Below are 16246 nucleotides of genomic sequence, written 5' to 3'. Positions count from 1 at the left end.
ACTATTTTAACAGGCAAGAGTCTGCTTACACGAGTCATAGCAACCAACCACAGGATTCTGTCCCTGAACAGCAATTCCATACAAATCAAAGTGTAATTATTAAGCAGAGCCTTTCACTCCTGAAGTTTAAACCAGTGTAATTTGTGATAAGAAGGGTAAGTAAAATCCAACACAATCTGCAAACAGCACCTTCCCCCCAATAGAATGAATTCAAGCGTGACACACAGCCCACTGTCCTTTAACTGGAATGTGCAATGCAGTATTTAACATCCAGAGAATCTTCTCCATCGCAAATGGAATTCCAAGAATACTGATTTACAACATTCTCCTGAAATTCTGCAAATAGCTCTGAAACCAATAACAACAGTTTGTGTCCTGCCCCCTCAGTGCTGGATGCCCATTACAAGCTGGCATTTAATAACCAAGATTTCAGGAATGCAGATGGCATCTGCAGTGTGTGGAACGTCAGCTTGCTTCAGTTTGAGGTTTTCTGTTTTTCAAGAAAGCCTAGGAATGTTACCTGCAATCTCCTGAATATTAACATACCCACCTCATCTTAAAGTCAACTTCTAAAACACTGACAACCAGGGACAAAATCTCAACTCAGAAACAACTTCATAATTCTCTGATTCATACATTGCTAATACATTAGTAATGCAAGAGAACAGCTCCTCACACTCACTCAAAGTCATATGCCAAAGCACTCTTCTCATCACAGGTACCAGCATGTAACTTTCTGAGCAATTAACATATAGCATTATAGACAGAATTTTAATTTTTTAAACTCAATTTTATTTCAAATATAAAAAGCAAATGTCAAAAAATAATCTGTAGCCGTAGCAGTTATGACTGTCCTAGAATCACTAATCTTTCTTTCCCCAGCTACGTGGCACTTTCTGGCAATGTTCCAACAGACATGCTTTCTGCAAAACAGAGAGTGTCTATTGAGCTTGGTTTGCTCGTACCTGAAAAGGAAGCTATACCCTTCTCCCCCCATAAGGAGAAAAAGGCAGGTGGGAGGGCAGAGCTGGCCAGCTGCCATGCCCAATGACATCCCTGTACGCAACAAGCCCAAGGGAAGGCTTCGGTCAGACTCTCAGTAGTCAGCTGAGAGGGAAGTTTAAGTTGGGCTGCGGATAACTGGAGACAGCAGACTCTAATGAAAGAAGAGTTCCACAAGAGCTAGTGTACCAGAAGATGCAGATTCAACACAGAAAACACTGATGCTTTCCACAGGCTTCTGATCTGGTGAAAGGAACAGAAGCCTTCCATTCTGTGATCTGCTACCCCTAGGCTGGATTTATATTCATTGACATGACAATATTCAACTCCACCTGCCAAAAAACACCCCACTGAGCCCACTCACAAGGTGCTGTACCAGTTTCAGTAGGGCACAGGCACCAGAGATGCATCTGAATAAGTGCCACCTTCTGTGAAAACAGTTATTCTGATGGCACATGGTATCCAATCAGGCCCACATGTTTCAGTAGGTGACACACTCTGCACCAAGATCTGTAATTTACTTTTACCCCCTTGATCATAAACTCCTATGAAACATTATTAATTGCTTTAAAATGTCTTGCTGGAAAATAAAAGGAACACTCAAAAGAAATCTGTCCTCACTTAACTTCAAGCCCTCATATCACAGCTGCTCTCCTCGCTGTCTTTCTGTGTACTGTTATCGCCTGTCAGTTTTCAAGCAACCAAACCCATCTTCACCTTTCAGAGAAAAAACTACTTTACTTGCAAACCTTTACTCTGGTTGTAATATATGCCTACTCTGGTATTTGCAAAGCAAGATGAAGATAGTAACATCCAAAACTGAAAGGAAATCATATAATTCATTCTCTGAAATTCAACCCTTCATTTTTCTGTTTAATTAAACATGAGTTAAGTTGCACAGTGCCAGCTTCCAATTCATAAAGCTATTATAGAAGCATTTTACAAACAGAAGAGAAAGAATCCTTTTCTCCAAGTACTTGTGTAGTAATTACTCATGGGATCAATAAGAAAAAGTTGAATCAGAAAACACATCCAAGTATTCTTCAGTAGCAGATCCATACACTTTTAAGAGAAGTCGTTTCAATGATAGCTTATCATTCACTTACACTTACCACTGAGGGCAGCCCTAATGAACTGCAGACAGCAAAACTACTACAGGACAGCCAGGGCAGGATCAACTAGCAATACAAAACAGGCTTCAACTCCAAAAGGACACGATAGGTTTGCGCTAGCAAAAAAAGAGAAAATACCAGTTCATTCCCAATAGGGAAGCTCCTTTCATGAAAAGCTCATTAGCAGTTTTTTTGTGGGTTTTTTTGTTCCCCATAAAGATATCTCTTCGGCTTTCTCCAAAAATGACAGTTAGGTTCACATCAGGCTGGCAATGTGCATCAGAATAAAGAAAGAATACTGAGATGGTTTCTTCTATATATCTAATCTACATTTATTCTATTTTAAGTTTAAAGCTCTTACTCCTTGTCCTGTCACTGCACTCCCCAGCTTTCCTGTTGGCCCCTTTAAGTACTGAAAGGCTGCTAGCACGTCTGCCCACATCTTCCTCTTCTTCAGTCTGAACAGCCCAACTCTCTCAGCTTCTCCTCACAGGAGAGGTGCCATAGCCCTCTGCCCATTCTTAAAGGCATCATATTTTATTGAATGTGCCCAGCTAGTAGAAAAACTCCAGGTTCTAATATAAAGTTGGCATAAGACTGGGAAAACATGACTTATAAGTTTGACAGACTAGTTTGGTTTAGATCAAGATAAAGAATAGCAGAAGTATTTTTGGGTGCAAAAAACAGATTTGCTTTGCATCCAACAAGGATGAGTAAAAATAAAATAAATAAAACTCAGAGGCTTAACTTGCAGCAAAGATTTATGGTATTTGCTGAGACATATACAGATAACACAAGACTCATATTAGCACAGAAACAGATAACCTCCCACAGCACCTGACCAACAATCCACCAAGGTTTCTTCATTACACAAATTTAGGAATATATCAGTGAAACTTACAAGGAATGCTGTAATTACAGATGGATCTCAAAGCAACAACAGACTGGATGAGCTGTTAAATCCCTTCTGGGTCTGTATTTCCATGGTTTTATGCTTTCTGTCACCAAAATATGTTAGTGATCTTTTACTTACATATAAAGTATGTTAATTTTTTACTTGAAGTGAGAAGGCAGCAAGCAGGGTTTCTTTGTACTCTCCACCTCCAGGATTCAGATCGGGATTTGTAGTTACCAACACCCCTTTCCTATATCTTTCGTCAATGTCTTTTGTCAGTGTCTACAGTTAAAGACTTCTGGGCTTCCCAGTTTCTTTCAAGGCGAAACCTAGGTCTAGAAGTTAAAATGTGATTATCGATGAATCTCTAAATATAGAAAAAGACTATTAAAGGGCCAGTTGGCATTTAAAAATGATGAAAGTCGATAGTGTTCTTTGGCATCAGCACTAGCTGGTGTTGCTAAGCTACTGCTGCTGTCCACACAGTTATACACACCGCTAGGTTAATTCATGCGGGTTGGTGGTCTGAAGACAGAAGGGGAGGAAAAAAAAGAAAAGCAAATACAATGGATTTTTATTCCAGTAAAACTGAAATCTCACCATCTGAGCCTATGAAGGGCAATACAGCCTGTGCCCATGATTAAACAATATAGAAATGAAAAAAAAACCAACCATAGTGCTCTTTTAGAGATGTTACATAAACTTGCTCTGTTACTTTATGTTTCTTCGATTTTGCTGCAATGTAATTACAATATTGACATTTAGTGCTATACTTCTCCACTTTTTCCCCACCTTTGATGAATTATTTAGACTTTTGTCAGATAAGTACTTCAGTAAGAAGAAGGAGATTCTGCTTTTGTGGACCAGCTGAGACCAGCAACTGGAAAAAAAACTGTGAAGAACTTTCTGGGAAATTAGATTAAAGCCAATGAAAAGAACGTGTATTTATGTACAATGTACATTATTTATATGCAATCCCTATTTAAAAACTGCTTTCTCAGTTTCTGTCGGCTTCTCTGATATTATACCAGCAGTCACTGGTCACACTTGTTATTTGTAGCTTCCAAACATAAGCCTGCATTCACTCTTCACAAAGTCATGTAGCTAGCCCACTTAGCACCATTATATTGCTTAACAAAAGAAAAGGTTTAAAACTCAAAGAGTGCCTAATACCTTCATAATCACAAGCATCTCCAATATAGTGCTTGCACTCCAGCTTTTATTCTTTTCTATTATGAATTTTTTGTGTCCTTAAACTTAGAAGTGTGTCACCTGAAAGTCATCCTTTTATCTCTGCTGATGAAAAGGGAGACACATCTATTGGCAGAAAACAATACTGACATCCTAATAATCAAATCCTTCTTGTCATTGCCCACTGTTAGCAGAAACATCATGACCATAATGTTTTTTGGCCTTCATCATATAACTAAGCTGGAATCATTATTAAGGTAAATCACAACTATAGCATTTTCAGTGAAGGTTTTTGGTTTTTTTGTTGGTTTTTTTTTTTTCCTGCTGGCTGTGGTGCTGTGTGTTAAATATAAAGCTAGTTGAAAAGCTATGCATGAGAAATATTTAACCACTGATTGCTATCAAGTAGTCAAGAATTACTGTGTAAAATTCTGTAGAGGCTTTTCTTTGATCAACACTTTCAGTAAAGGAGCTACATGATGAAAAAGAGCAACAGGGAGGATCAGAGGTTCTACAGAAAACGACAAATTTAATTTGCTGACAGAAAGAGAAACTCAGTAGATGCCTTCAAATATATCAAAGGCTGCTGTGAAGTAGTAAACCGTTTTCAAATGACCACTGAGAACTGGAGAAGAAATAATGGTTTTTGGAACAGAAATGGATAAACAACTGCAAGAGATTATAAAAGAGATGGGTCAGAACATACCTGATACTAAATTGAGAAAGAGTAACAGACTAGATCAAAAATCACCAAAGGGAAAGATTCCAAAGATGATTTTGGATGGCATATCCATAGGCCAAGAGCCAGGATCACAGGCAACCTGAGAACAGCAACAGTGTATTGCTCCTCACTTCGTAACACAGGAACTGAGTGCTGCTACCTACACAGGCAGGAAAGTTACTGCCAAAAAATGTAATGCCTTTACCTAACTAAGAATAAGCATTTTCTAGCTCCCAATAAACCGTTTTCTCCTGGAAAACTAAATTTGTAGAAAAAGATACCACGAGCATTCCATTCTTAGAAGATCAGCTGCCAGTTTACATAGTTCTGTTTTGTTCTTACATCATGTTTTAGAAATTTCAACTACAAAAAAAGGCTGTGCAGAAACTATTTTTAAGTTTAAGAAGGTTGCTTCTACATATTCATGACTCCAAAGGATTATAAACTGCAAAGCTATACATCTGCTAATGCTGCTATTATAATCCTAGATTTTGAATTATAACATTCCTTGCGTTATCTGTTAATACTTTCCCCAAAGCCTTCCTGGGTCACTAAAGCAAAAACTGATCTCTCGGTCACTGAAGGAAGTCTCTTTAACATCTTAAAAAAGATACAGACATGTTAGACCAAAGAGTTTTCAGGTTTCAGGCAAAGATGGTCAAGAACTCATCACTACTACAATTATTACAGTTCCCTCATCACATTTGTACAACCTTGTTAGCCAATGGTACAGACTATTTATAGCTTACTAAAATAACAGATCATCACTTGTCAGATGTTGAAACACAGAAGGAGCAGATAGCACATTTCTTAGAAAGTACTTCTGGGCCTGAGGAGGTGTGAAGCCCGTCTGAGAACACACTGTGAGCTTACCCTCATCTTCCCACTCCTGAGGCACTTCAAATGGCAGCTGGGGGAGCAAGTGTTTCTCCCAGGTAAGTAATAGCATTCTCCTTTAGCAGACAGCAACTACATTGATTTCTGTACTACAAATGCATCAGATTGCTTTGTACTGAACTTATGAAAAGTTTGATGTCTTCTTCTGAGAAATCTGGTAACGATGCAGCCTTAACTTCAGCTTCTAAAACAGCTGCACGAGTTACCTTTTTCATACTAGAGACTCCACCTTTTCTAATACACAAGCCAATTTTCCCTTTTGCAGCCCGTTGCTTGTTAATTTAATTAGAACAGAATAAAGTCTTTTTTTTTTGCAAATCTGTTTGAGAAATTAGTGGCTCAGTTTCTATTTTCTTCAGGCTGGCCTCAATCAAAAAACAAACAAACAGACCAGCCCCTAATTTTACACCATCCAGGACATCATTATAGGTATTACACCAACCTCTCATTTCCACAAGTATCTACTGATTTATATAATCATTGTGCATAAGTGTTATGCAGCAGGCTCCTTATGGACATTTAACAAATATAATTACAGTGACAGCTGAATTTTCTGCTTCCAGAACACAGAACAGTTCACAAAGCATCATTAAGTATAAGATTTTTATATCCTGTTCACCTTTAGCACTCTCTGTGGTGCGTGATGTTAGGCAGAACTTCACATCCATCTGCTCTGTTTCTTACTGTAGAACTGCCTATAAAGAAGAAGTCAACAGCTAACTTAGAAAATCCTCTCTGGTTGCTTTGAAATAATTCAAGGGAGTTAAGATGCATGATTGAAAATCTGCTTTCTAACAAGTAGGACTCACTTTTACAGTAATGCCTTTTTGAGATGGTTGTTTGCATTTCTCACCACTTTCATCAGACGCTGCTTTAAAAATTAACTTACCAGCAGAATGACCGACATAGGTCACAGCTCCAGCTTCATCCAAATACACACTCCTAACATTGTTTTAGTCCATATTCTTAAAACTCTATATGAAGCTCTGATTCTAAATGCAAAGGAGGCATATCTTTGACATTTTGACATAATTAATAGACTGAATGAAGTAAGATACTAGAAGAAATATTTCCAGATCTCCCTGAATTAAAGAAATATAACTTAAAATACTGGTCCAAATTCCTTAACAGGGTCATTTTTCAGAATTTGGTTCACTATTGCAATTTAATAAATTATTCAATTTGGCATCAAATTATTTTCCTTGATTACAGCAGTGTAGGCGCAAAAAAATGCAGTGTGTATGGACCCTCATACAGTTCCTAAGCATTCCTAATGATAAGCAAACAGAATGAATAAATAACAATCCAAGTCATCCTTATTTTGCAGACCCACTAGACTCAATCACGTTTCACTCACATTATACGTATTGTAACAGCTATGGATGGAAAGAAATACTCAAAACACCAAAAAACAAAACAAAACAACAAAAACCCACCACTCCCCAACTAAATATTGTCACCTGCAGAAACACTGAAGATTGAAAAGCAACTGCCACTCTCCGGCTCACTCCTATTTTGCCCATTACTTCTTACCTTACCTGATTTTCACAATCAGTTAATTAACCAGACAATGCAAGATAATTACCTGTGTACTTTTGGAACCAAAACAGCTGATCCAGAGAAATGTCAAATTAACCCCAAATAATTCATACTGTAAGGGAAGCTTTTAAACTGTCAGCACGCAATTGGGAACTGTCAAGTGAAAGGACATGTGCAGTGTGTCTATTGCTGAATACTGATTCTATAAGCAAAAATGTACTGCTTCTGAGGAAGGCTGAATGTCAGAAATGGAAAACAGTTGGTTTCTCCCTCCTACTTTCCTCCCAATTGCTTTGGATTCACAAAACAGCGAAGGGTATGACTGAACATTTTAGACAACTGTCTTCAAGAACTGATGGGTGTTGTCACCAGCAACTTCTTCTTCTAATGGCAGGATTGAGATTTTCACTGTCAGACACTTCCTTCACAATAAGTTAGATTAAGGAAGATAAGCATATATTGCTGGTTAAGGAAGATGAGCACATGGTCTCTGGGAGACTTCAAAATGCCATTTTGATGTTGGTTTTACTTACCATCTGTACAATCTTTTACTGTTTGTACTGTCATTATTGCTTTTCTGGTAAAGGTTCCTCTCCATTCAAAGGATACGTGCTATGTACTAACAGAAATTATTCTGTCAAATCACAGCGGGAGTTTTTTAAAAGCTAAAGGGAAAACTGCATTGACTATTTATACTACTTACGTACCTAAGAACATGTTTACTGAATAAGCACAAACTTCAGAAATAGACGTTAATGCTTTAATATGGTTGCTAGTTATTTCCTACAGTAAAATCAATTCACAGGAACCTGGAATGCTGTCTGATGATGGATCCTTCATGAAGAAGGAGAAAAAAATGTTCAGGAGAGAAAAGGAAGTAATTTTTAAATGACTTCCTAAATTCTATCCCCCCACACTAAACTCTGTTATACAAATTATAAGAAGGCAAGAAGAATTAGAAGGAAAGAGCTATGTCTTTCAAGAGCTCTCCAAAAAGCTAACATCTCTTTTTCTACCAGAAAAAGCAACGAGGGATTGGTTATATGGACTTAGGCCCGTACATTAAATCTGGCTCCTTCCTCCCATAGCGACAGCACTAATGTCCTTCTGAAAGGACAGCTGTTGTGAGCACAGTTTCTACCTTCATGCATAACAGGCAATGTGAAAAAGATGCCAACGTTTTAACCATTCTGCAGTGTTACAATGGAAAGGAAGGCACCGGGCATCCCAGCTGCCCTCCCCATGCACACAGCAGGCTGCGGTGGCAGTGTCACAGATGGGTCACACGCTGCATGATGCAGCTCTCACACGTTCCTGTGCATGCTGACACAGTGATGACTTGGACTCAAGCTTGTTACTTTATGTACACTTGCTTCACTTCCTGGCTTGTTTGCTCTGTATTTAAAATGGAGTCAAATATCTGTGGCTAAAACTCCGATAAACATCCTTTTTTGACATCCCTTTTTGCTCTTTACATGTAATGAAAATGTATTTTTGCATGAAGGTTTATCCATTAAAAACTAACGTAAAACCAAAAATTCAAATCTGACACATCTTGAGTTAACGTGGCTCTGTCAGAAATAACTGTGAAGGCAGAGTAGAAAGGCATCTGTTTATCTGACTTAAGAGGGGCTGATTTTTTCCTGATTCTTATCATTTATAAGAGATACAACAATCTTCCAGAGATAGAACGTGTACTCAGCTGCCAGTGTTTCTGTACCGGAGGAATCTGCCACTTTTCACCCAGGATCCCATAGTTTTGTTAGGACTTATCAGAATCTGTTTTTGACGCACAGAAAACAAACATCAAAACCAAAGTGCTAAAACAGAGCCACATTACAGGGAAACGTGGGAGGTGCTACGGCAGCAGGCTGGCACCAGCACCACCTGGGGCCGTGCATCACACACTCAGCTCCCTCCACACTAACACAACCATGAGATTTCAGCCTTTGCCTCCTTCCCCTCTCACATTCCACAAACACTCCGTTCCCAGCCCCACAGAAAACACTGCAACATTTCATTTTTATAATGTCATTTTTCACAAATTTTCAAAAGGTTTTGAAATTGCCTCTTGGAAAAACAAAATCTGTTGGAACCACAGCAACTTTCAATACCTAATAAAACCACTTTCTACCAGTGTTACTTTCAGAACAGCAGAGCAGGCCGTGTGCCAGCCAGGTGTTCACAGCTCGACTTTAAAGGGCACGGCTTAGGAAGCCCCTGATGATTTTTACAGTCAGAAACTGAACACCTCCTATTTTAGTAGTGTTCATCAACAAATGTTTTCTTCTGTTGTAGCAATAAAAGCCATTCCTTTCACTTTTCTGCTAGAGCTGCAATCAGTGGAATGCAGGATAGGGGGATAATTACCTGCTTTTATTATTGATAAGTTACACTGTCCATTAGCTCCTTTTTATGAATGCCAAAGTAGTAGTTCTGGTTTTGACTTTTTTTCAACTAGAAAGCAGCCTTGCTTATAACAGGAGGACAAGTATCTAATAGAATATTTTGAAAAAGCTGCATTCCCCAGTTTTCACCTAAGTAAAATCAAACTGCTTCTGTGAAGAGTGAATGTAAATGTGACATTGAAGTTACACGTTCATTACCCCTCAGTATCTCTGGATGAAACGCATTCAGCTTAGAAGCTCCTGTTCTTATCTCACCAACAACGAAGGCTTATCTGAGGCCGTCACACTAAGCCATGCTCTTTTCTGCTACAAATGGCAGCAAAAATAATAATAATAAAAATCCCCTTAAGTAAATTATGTCCTCACACTAATGCAATTTTGCTGACATGGGCTCCTGATTGCTGATAGGTGACTGGATTACTAGAACTACACAAGGATATTACTTGCTTGTTCTGCAAAACATATTACTCACAATGACGGCATTTAGAAAGGATGAAAGTTCATATTCAAAACAGAAGGCAAGCTTGCAAAGTCACCTACTTGCTTTTATAAACCAGACACACTGTATATGTAAGTTTAAGCTTGTAACACTGCTCCAACTATTGTTTTGCCCACAGATGGGGGTCAGCACGGACACCAAGTCAAAACAGTGAGTTTATCTTTTCTTACATTTAAAGCAATAGAATAATAAAACAGTGCAGCAAGAATGAAACAAAACAAGGTGAAACGATACAGCAAGAATAAAGCAAAACATGGTAGCACGCCTAATTATTCCTATACAAGAGTAACTGTGGTGATTAAGAAAGACATCACCAATCACAGAACTACTGCACCACCACCCAGATCCATGCTCACAGGGAAGCTCCGGTTGCAGTGAGGATCTGGAGAGTCTTTCCTGGTGACCGGGGGGCCCTATGAAAAGCATCCATCCTCAGGTGAGGGCTCTAACTGCAAGTGGGTCCAGCTTATATACTGCTGAATAAGTAAGTTTACATAATATCAAAGGTGAAAACATCTGATTTCATTCTCTTTTTTGGATTCTACCTCAAGCCTGGCCAGGGCTCAAGAAGGAACCAAGGAAGTTTACGTACTAGGCCCTGATACCCTGCTTCTACACAAGGAAAGATTAGTAACGTCCTCGTAAAGTTTGATCTAAAATAATCTCTTGCTAATGAGCCATTCTATCCAAGACACGTATTCACTAATGCTCATAATGACTTTGCTAACCATCAGATGCTGATGTTATGTAACACTTGGTTGTGAGGTTCATCTTGAGGTCAGCCTTGGGTCAGGGCCTGCTGTTCAGGCCATACTACTTCAGCTACCCGTGTTTCAGCCAAGCTGCTGTGAAGAACAAAGCTCCGCAAGTTACTGTGCAGTTTGCCTCCTCTCAGCCAAAAACAAAGAGCAAAGCAAAAACAAATAAAACCCCAACAAAACAGCCTTAGAAGCACTTACACTGAAGAAGTTTCTCTTTTTTTTCTGCACGCAACACTAAAAAACAAGGATGTATTTGTAAAACGTTCTAACTACAAGTGTGTAAAATTATTCCTTTTTTAAATAATCACAGTCTAACAACGACACCTCATTACAAGTGGTTGTGTACTAATTCAGAAGCAGTTCTAACTTACTGCCACTTGGCTCTGCAACACATCACACTGCATGAACTCAAAACCCCACTCGAAGGAGAGACAGGCAGCCCTGTGTCTACATGCAAGTACCATTCACACACTCAGAACAGGCTGAACCCTTCTGTACGGTGACAATAATGAAAAGATGGTAGCAAATACCCAAAAGGTTATTTACAGGAAAAACTCACCCGTATGGAAGCCTTCAATCTGCTGGGAACCACTGAGGCAAACTCCATGGAGGAGCGATCTCTAAGAGACGCTGCCTTAGTGGTGGTCAGCCCTTAAATGAGGTCTAGAAGAGGTACAGTCAAGCTCCATCCCTTCCAGGAGCACAGCTAAATTACTCTCACCTGTGCTCCCACAGCTGACCCAACATTTGCCTCAACTGATTAATCAGAGGTTCAGGCTGTGATTACCAATTTCCAATACACCTTCATACTCCAATTCCAACAACTTGAGGGTTCTTGTTTGTTCGTTTGTTTCTAAGAAATGCACCATTTTTGCACAGAGTTAATTTTGAAAAACGGGAGTTTGAGAGAAGGAGAAAGGAGGAGGAGGGGAAAAGTCCCTTCCATAATACCACTGTATTGCAGGTTCTAGAGAGCAAACTAAGTTTCCTTAGAACACACAACCCACCAAATTTATACCCAAACAGTGACACTGCACCAATGATGACTGCAGGAATGGCTACAACACAGTTTAAAGTAGAACAGCTCAGGGTGGAAAATGGATACCAATGGGTTACATACACAAATGGCCAATAACAGCTGATCGGAAAAGCTTGAACAAATGTATCACTAATGTTACATTTGAGGAATTACTCTGTATTTTCCTAAGTACTGTAATATAAATTCATAGTAGTTCCACAGCCATCAGAAGATGCACTTTCTAAAGCACATGCTACCTACTGGTTGCATTTATTACTACCCAAACACGTGCCCCCACTAAAGCAGTGTTCATGCAGGAGACATATCCACCAGTGTAAGACTTCCACAAGGCTGCTTTACGACATCAGAGTTTGAGCTTCATGCAACAGCTCCACAGCCTGCAAGTATTCCTACTCACCAAGAACATCCACACGCATAACATTAGTGCTGTAGCGAAGATCACTTCACCCTTCATACCAAGTGCTATAGATGGAACACACACGGCAGAGCAGCCGCACATCTGCTATGAATTAACCACAAGTGTACTTTGAGGAGAAACTCCTGGCTGCTCTTAGTTACCGGGCTGTGCTTAGCAGCACACAAATGCCTTGGAGCAGGTAACCTCAGTTCTCCCAGATGAAGCTAAATTGAAAGGTGGGCTCGGTGTTAATTGGCTCTCAAGCTGTAGCACCTCTTTAGAGACACTCAGAAGTAACACCCCCTCCCAGCTGGCTCCTTGGCTCTGCAGACCCACACACAGCATGGAGGCAGGTGAAGGCAGCACACTGCAGCACCAGGAATCCCTTCTGTTGGGCTCTATAGACGAAGGAGCGCACAGCTCCAGCAAGCAGTTTGCAGACTGACTTTGCAGGTTCTCACTGAACTAACTAGGAGTAAATGGAACACTGCCTTTGTTTGCAAAGGAAATGGAGCTTAAGTGAGCATCCACGCTGTACACATTTTGTACAGGTAGGTAAATCAGACAAGCTATGGTTTGGTACTGAGGCTTAACGCCTACAACCATCAGACTGTATCTCCTAAGCTCTTACAGCACACCTTTTGGTCTCATTTTATCCCCAGTAAAACAGGTTTGGATGCTCTGAGAATGACTGACAATGGAAAGACAGCAGGAGCGTGTATGTGAACTGAAGCACTGACACAGCCCTACAAACCACCTCCAATGACAATAAATTACATTGGAGACAGGACTATGTTTCAAACACCCTCACCACATGCTTTTAAAGGAACTACAAACACAGTGCTTTTAGAAATCCATGTTGTGGCCTCTGGTGATAGAAGACCCTCATACAAATAAACCACCTCAATTGTTACACATTGTTTCAGGCAGCCCCATTATCTCTTCAGTCCTTTGATTCCAAAAGGCACAGGAATTAGTAGAAAAATTAACCAAGAAAAAATAGCCAATTAAGCATGATAATTCAGAACTCGTTCCTTCAACACGCTGCAGCATGAAACTAAAGCAGAAGTGTGGTAAGTTCAGCAGCTACTAATGAACAGATTATTGACCTTGTAAATTCCCACTTCAACTAAGCTACTTAGCTACTCCAAAGTGTGGCAGCACTCTGTACTGCTCCACACAGGCAGCCCTAAGTTCCAGGACAGGATCTACAGTGGCTCCAGCAAATGCTCACACATTAACAGGGTACAGCAGTAACTGGAAAGGACAACCAGAATTCACTTAGCCTCTAAAAGGCTTTTAGGATAAGGTTTGTTAAAGACTAAGATCCTGAAAGTTCTTTAAAACTCACCACAGTATAAAGAAAGTGCTTGATTTCTACGGTACAGTGCAATAAAAGTGCTTTTAATTTACCTTATTTCTCGAGACTGAGAGAAAAGTGCATAGGAGAAAAGCATGCTGCTTCTTATTCTTTGATAATTTATTCTATAAGGTAGAATTTTACATAAAGTCAGTCCCATTCCAACAATGTAAGTGAATAAGGAAGGAAGGCTTTCCAGTGAACAATCTTGCAGTCCCTCCCCTTACTTTCTATGGCCTCCACCAGTTCACAACACATGTCACAGAATCACAGAATTGTAGGGGTTGGAAGGGACCTCTAGAGATCATCGAGTCCAACCCCCTGCCAAAGCAGGCTCCTTACACCACCTTTATCCATGTCCATAACTTACATCTTTCTTCTCCATTACCCCACACTGAGTGAGTGCAATCAAGAAATCAAACCAGAAAGCAAACCTCTCTATGGTGTACAGAGAGAGGGAAGTTGAAGGCATCTAGAAAATCAGAGGAGAAACAGCACATCTTCCAGCATGTTGATAAACCCCAAAAGCCTCATAGACATTATGGGATCAAGGGGAAAAAGACATCAGCTGGGAGGGCTGTGCTTGCTGGAACGCAGTCAGCCGCGTACACTGCAGTTTGCTCTGTGGAGATAAGGAACCAGGTCCGCCTCAGTGGCGTTGTTTTATTAGCACGTTAATAAGTGAGCAGTCAGATTCCTGATTTAAAATCCACACCTCACCACGACAAACACTGGCATATTAACTTGCAGGGCTTACAACTCAAAGGACGCGGTTATGACAAAATCAAGGCTACCTGCATAAACCGACACTTCCTCTCAATATTACAGACCATCCTGGAGGAATCAGAAGTACCTCAACAATCAGTGCCGGCTGCTCTTCTGCTGGGAAGGACCGGGAGAAGTTACTGAGCGCTGCGCACAAACAGGTGGCTCCGAACCCGCAGCGCTGAGCCCGCACTATTCACCCAGCGGCTGCCGGCACAGGCTGATGGGGCGCGAGTGGAGCAGCGCACCAGGATTTATTACCGCTGTTTAACGGAGGACAAACAACCAGATGCTACCAGACCCGAGCCGCCGCGGCTCCTCGGCCCACAGGCCGTGCCCGCAGCCCTCACAGCGCTGCCCGCTGCCGCCGCTTACCTCGCTCTGCTCAGCGGGCAGCAGCGCCTCGGGGCCGGCACCGAACCCCGCGTTATTCGCGGCCGAACTTCCACGCGGCGCTGCCGGCAGGAGACGGGAGGACGCAGAACCCGTTCGTGGCGGGGAGCGGCCATCACGAGGTTCGGAACGGAGCCTCGGAACGGAGCCTCGGAACGGAGCCTCGGAACGGAGCCTCGGAACGGAGCCCCGCAACCGCCCGCATCGCGCCCGGCCCCGCTCCCACCCGCAGCGCTGAGGCGGCACGAGCCCGCAGTGACCGTTAGCAGTGTTTAACCCCCCCACACACAGACACACACACACACATATACATACACACATACACATACACACACACACACACACACACACAACACGACCCGCCCCGCCGCGCGCCCCCCGCTCACCGAGAAGCCGGCCCAGAAGGGACACGAGTGTCGGACTCGTGCCGAGGTGGTGAGCGCCAGAGCGGCGAAGCTGACGGCCACGATGAGGCAGCCCAGCAGCATCTGCGTGACCCCCAGCGCCAGCATGGCCCGAGAGCGGGCGCGGTGCTCGCGCAGGCGGGACAGGCTGCGAGTCAGCGCCGCGGGGCTCAGCGAGCGCGCCCCGCCGGGGGGCCGCGCCGACACGGCGCCGGGCGGCATCATCCGGAGGGGCCTCCAGACCCACCGCCCCCCCGCCCCGCGGGCAGCCGGCAGCAGCCGAACCTCATGGAGCGATCGCTGTCCGGGGCGGCCCGCGCGGCTGCGGCCGGCGGGTGGGGACGGGCGGGCACGGAGCTGCAGCCGCCTCCTCCTCTCCCTCCTCTCCCGGCGGCACAGCGGGGGCGGCCCCGGGCAGCCAGACGCACGGCCGGGAGCCGGAGCCGCCGCTCTCCGGCCCGCGCCCCTCCCGCCGAGGGAGGCGGGCGGGCAGCGAAAGGGACGGGCTGCGGGCGGCCAATGGCGGGGCGGGATGAGGAGGGAGCGGCGCGGTGCGAGGCCCGGCCCTGGGGCGCTACGGATGAGGGGGAGGCACCGCCGCGGTGCGGGCAGCGCGTTTAGTGGTGTTGTACGTAAGGGAAAGCCCAGCAATAACCTGCCGGTGAGAGCAGGCCTAGTGCTGAAATGAAGCCACGAGCATCGCCCTGTAGAGCAGGACAATGGAGGTGGTCAAACACCGCTGTAGCACCGGACTGGGTTGGGAATGGGTGCTCTGCGGGCTGCAGTATTAAGGCTCACATCTTCATCCCAAGCTCCTTGTTTTTTCGTGAGCTCTTTGCATACAGTAGTTTGGATCCTCAGGA

General features: G+C 42.8%; 1 protein-coding gene across 5 annotated transcripts in view; it reads right to left on the bottom strand.

Moving 5' to 3' along the window:
* ENTREP2 (endosomal transmembrane epsin interactor 2) overlaps window positions 1–15862 on the bottom strand; it is a 93867-nt gene extending 78005 nt beyond the window's left edge. For 2 of the 5 annotated variants that reach the window (XM_015872520.3, XM_085515714.1), the window contains exon 1: window positions 15366–15756. In XM_015872520.3, the coding sequence (XP_015728006.2) occupies window positions 15366–15608 (243 nt within the window). In that variant the 5' untranslated portion in view covers window positions 15609–15756. Of the gene's footprint in view, window positions 1–15365 lie in introns of all 5 variants that reach the window. The other 3 variants (XM_085515713.1, XM_085515715.1, XM_085515712.1) reach the window with 3 other exon arrangements.
* Window positions 15863–16246: the final 384 nt, after the last annotated feature.

This window comes from Coturnix japonica, chromosome 14, assembly GCF_054131305.1.
Source record: "Coturnix japonica strain WE chromosome 14, WE-NBRP24, whole genome shotgun sequence".
Taxonomy (NCBI): domain Eukaryota; kingdom Metazoa; phylum Chordata; class Aves; order Galliformes; family Phasianidae; genus Coturnix; species Coturnix japonica.
This window is presented reverse-complemented; position numbering and strand designations above follow the sequence as displayed.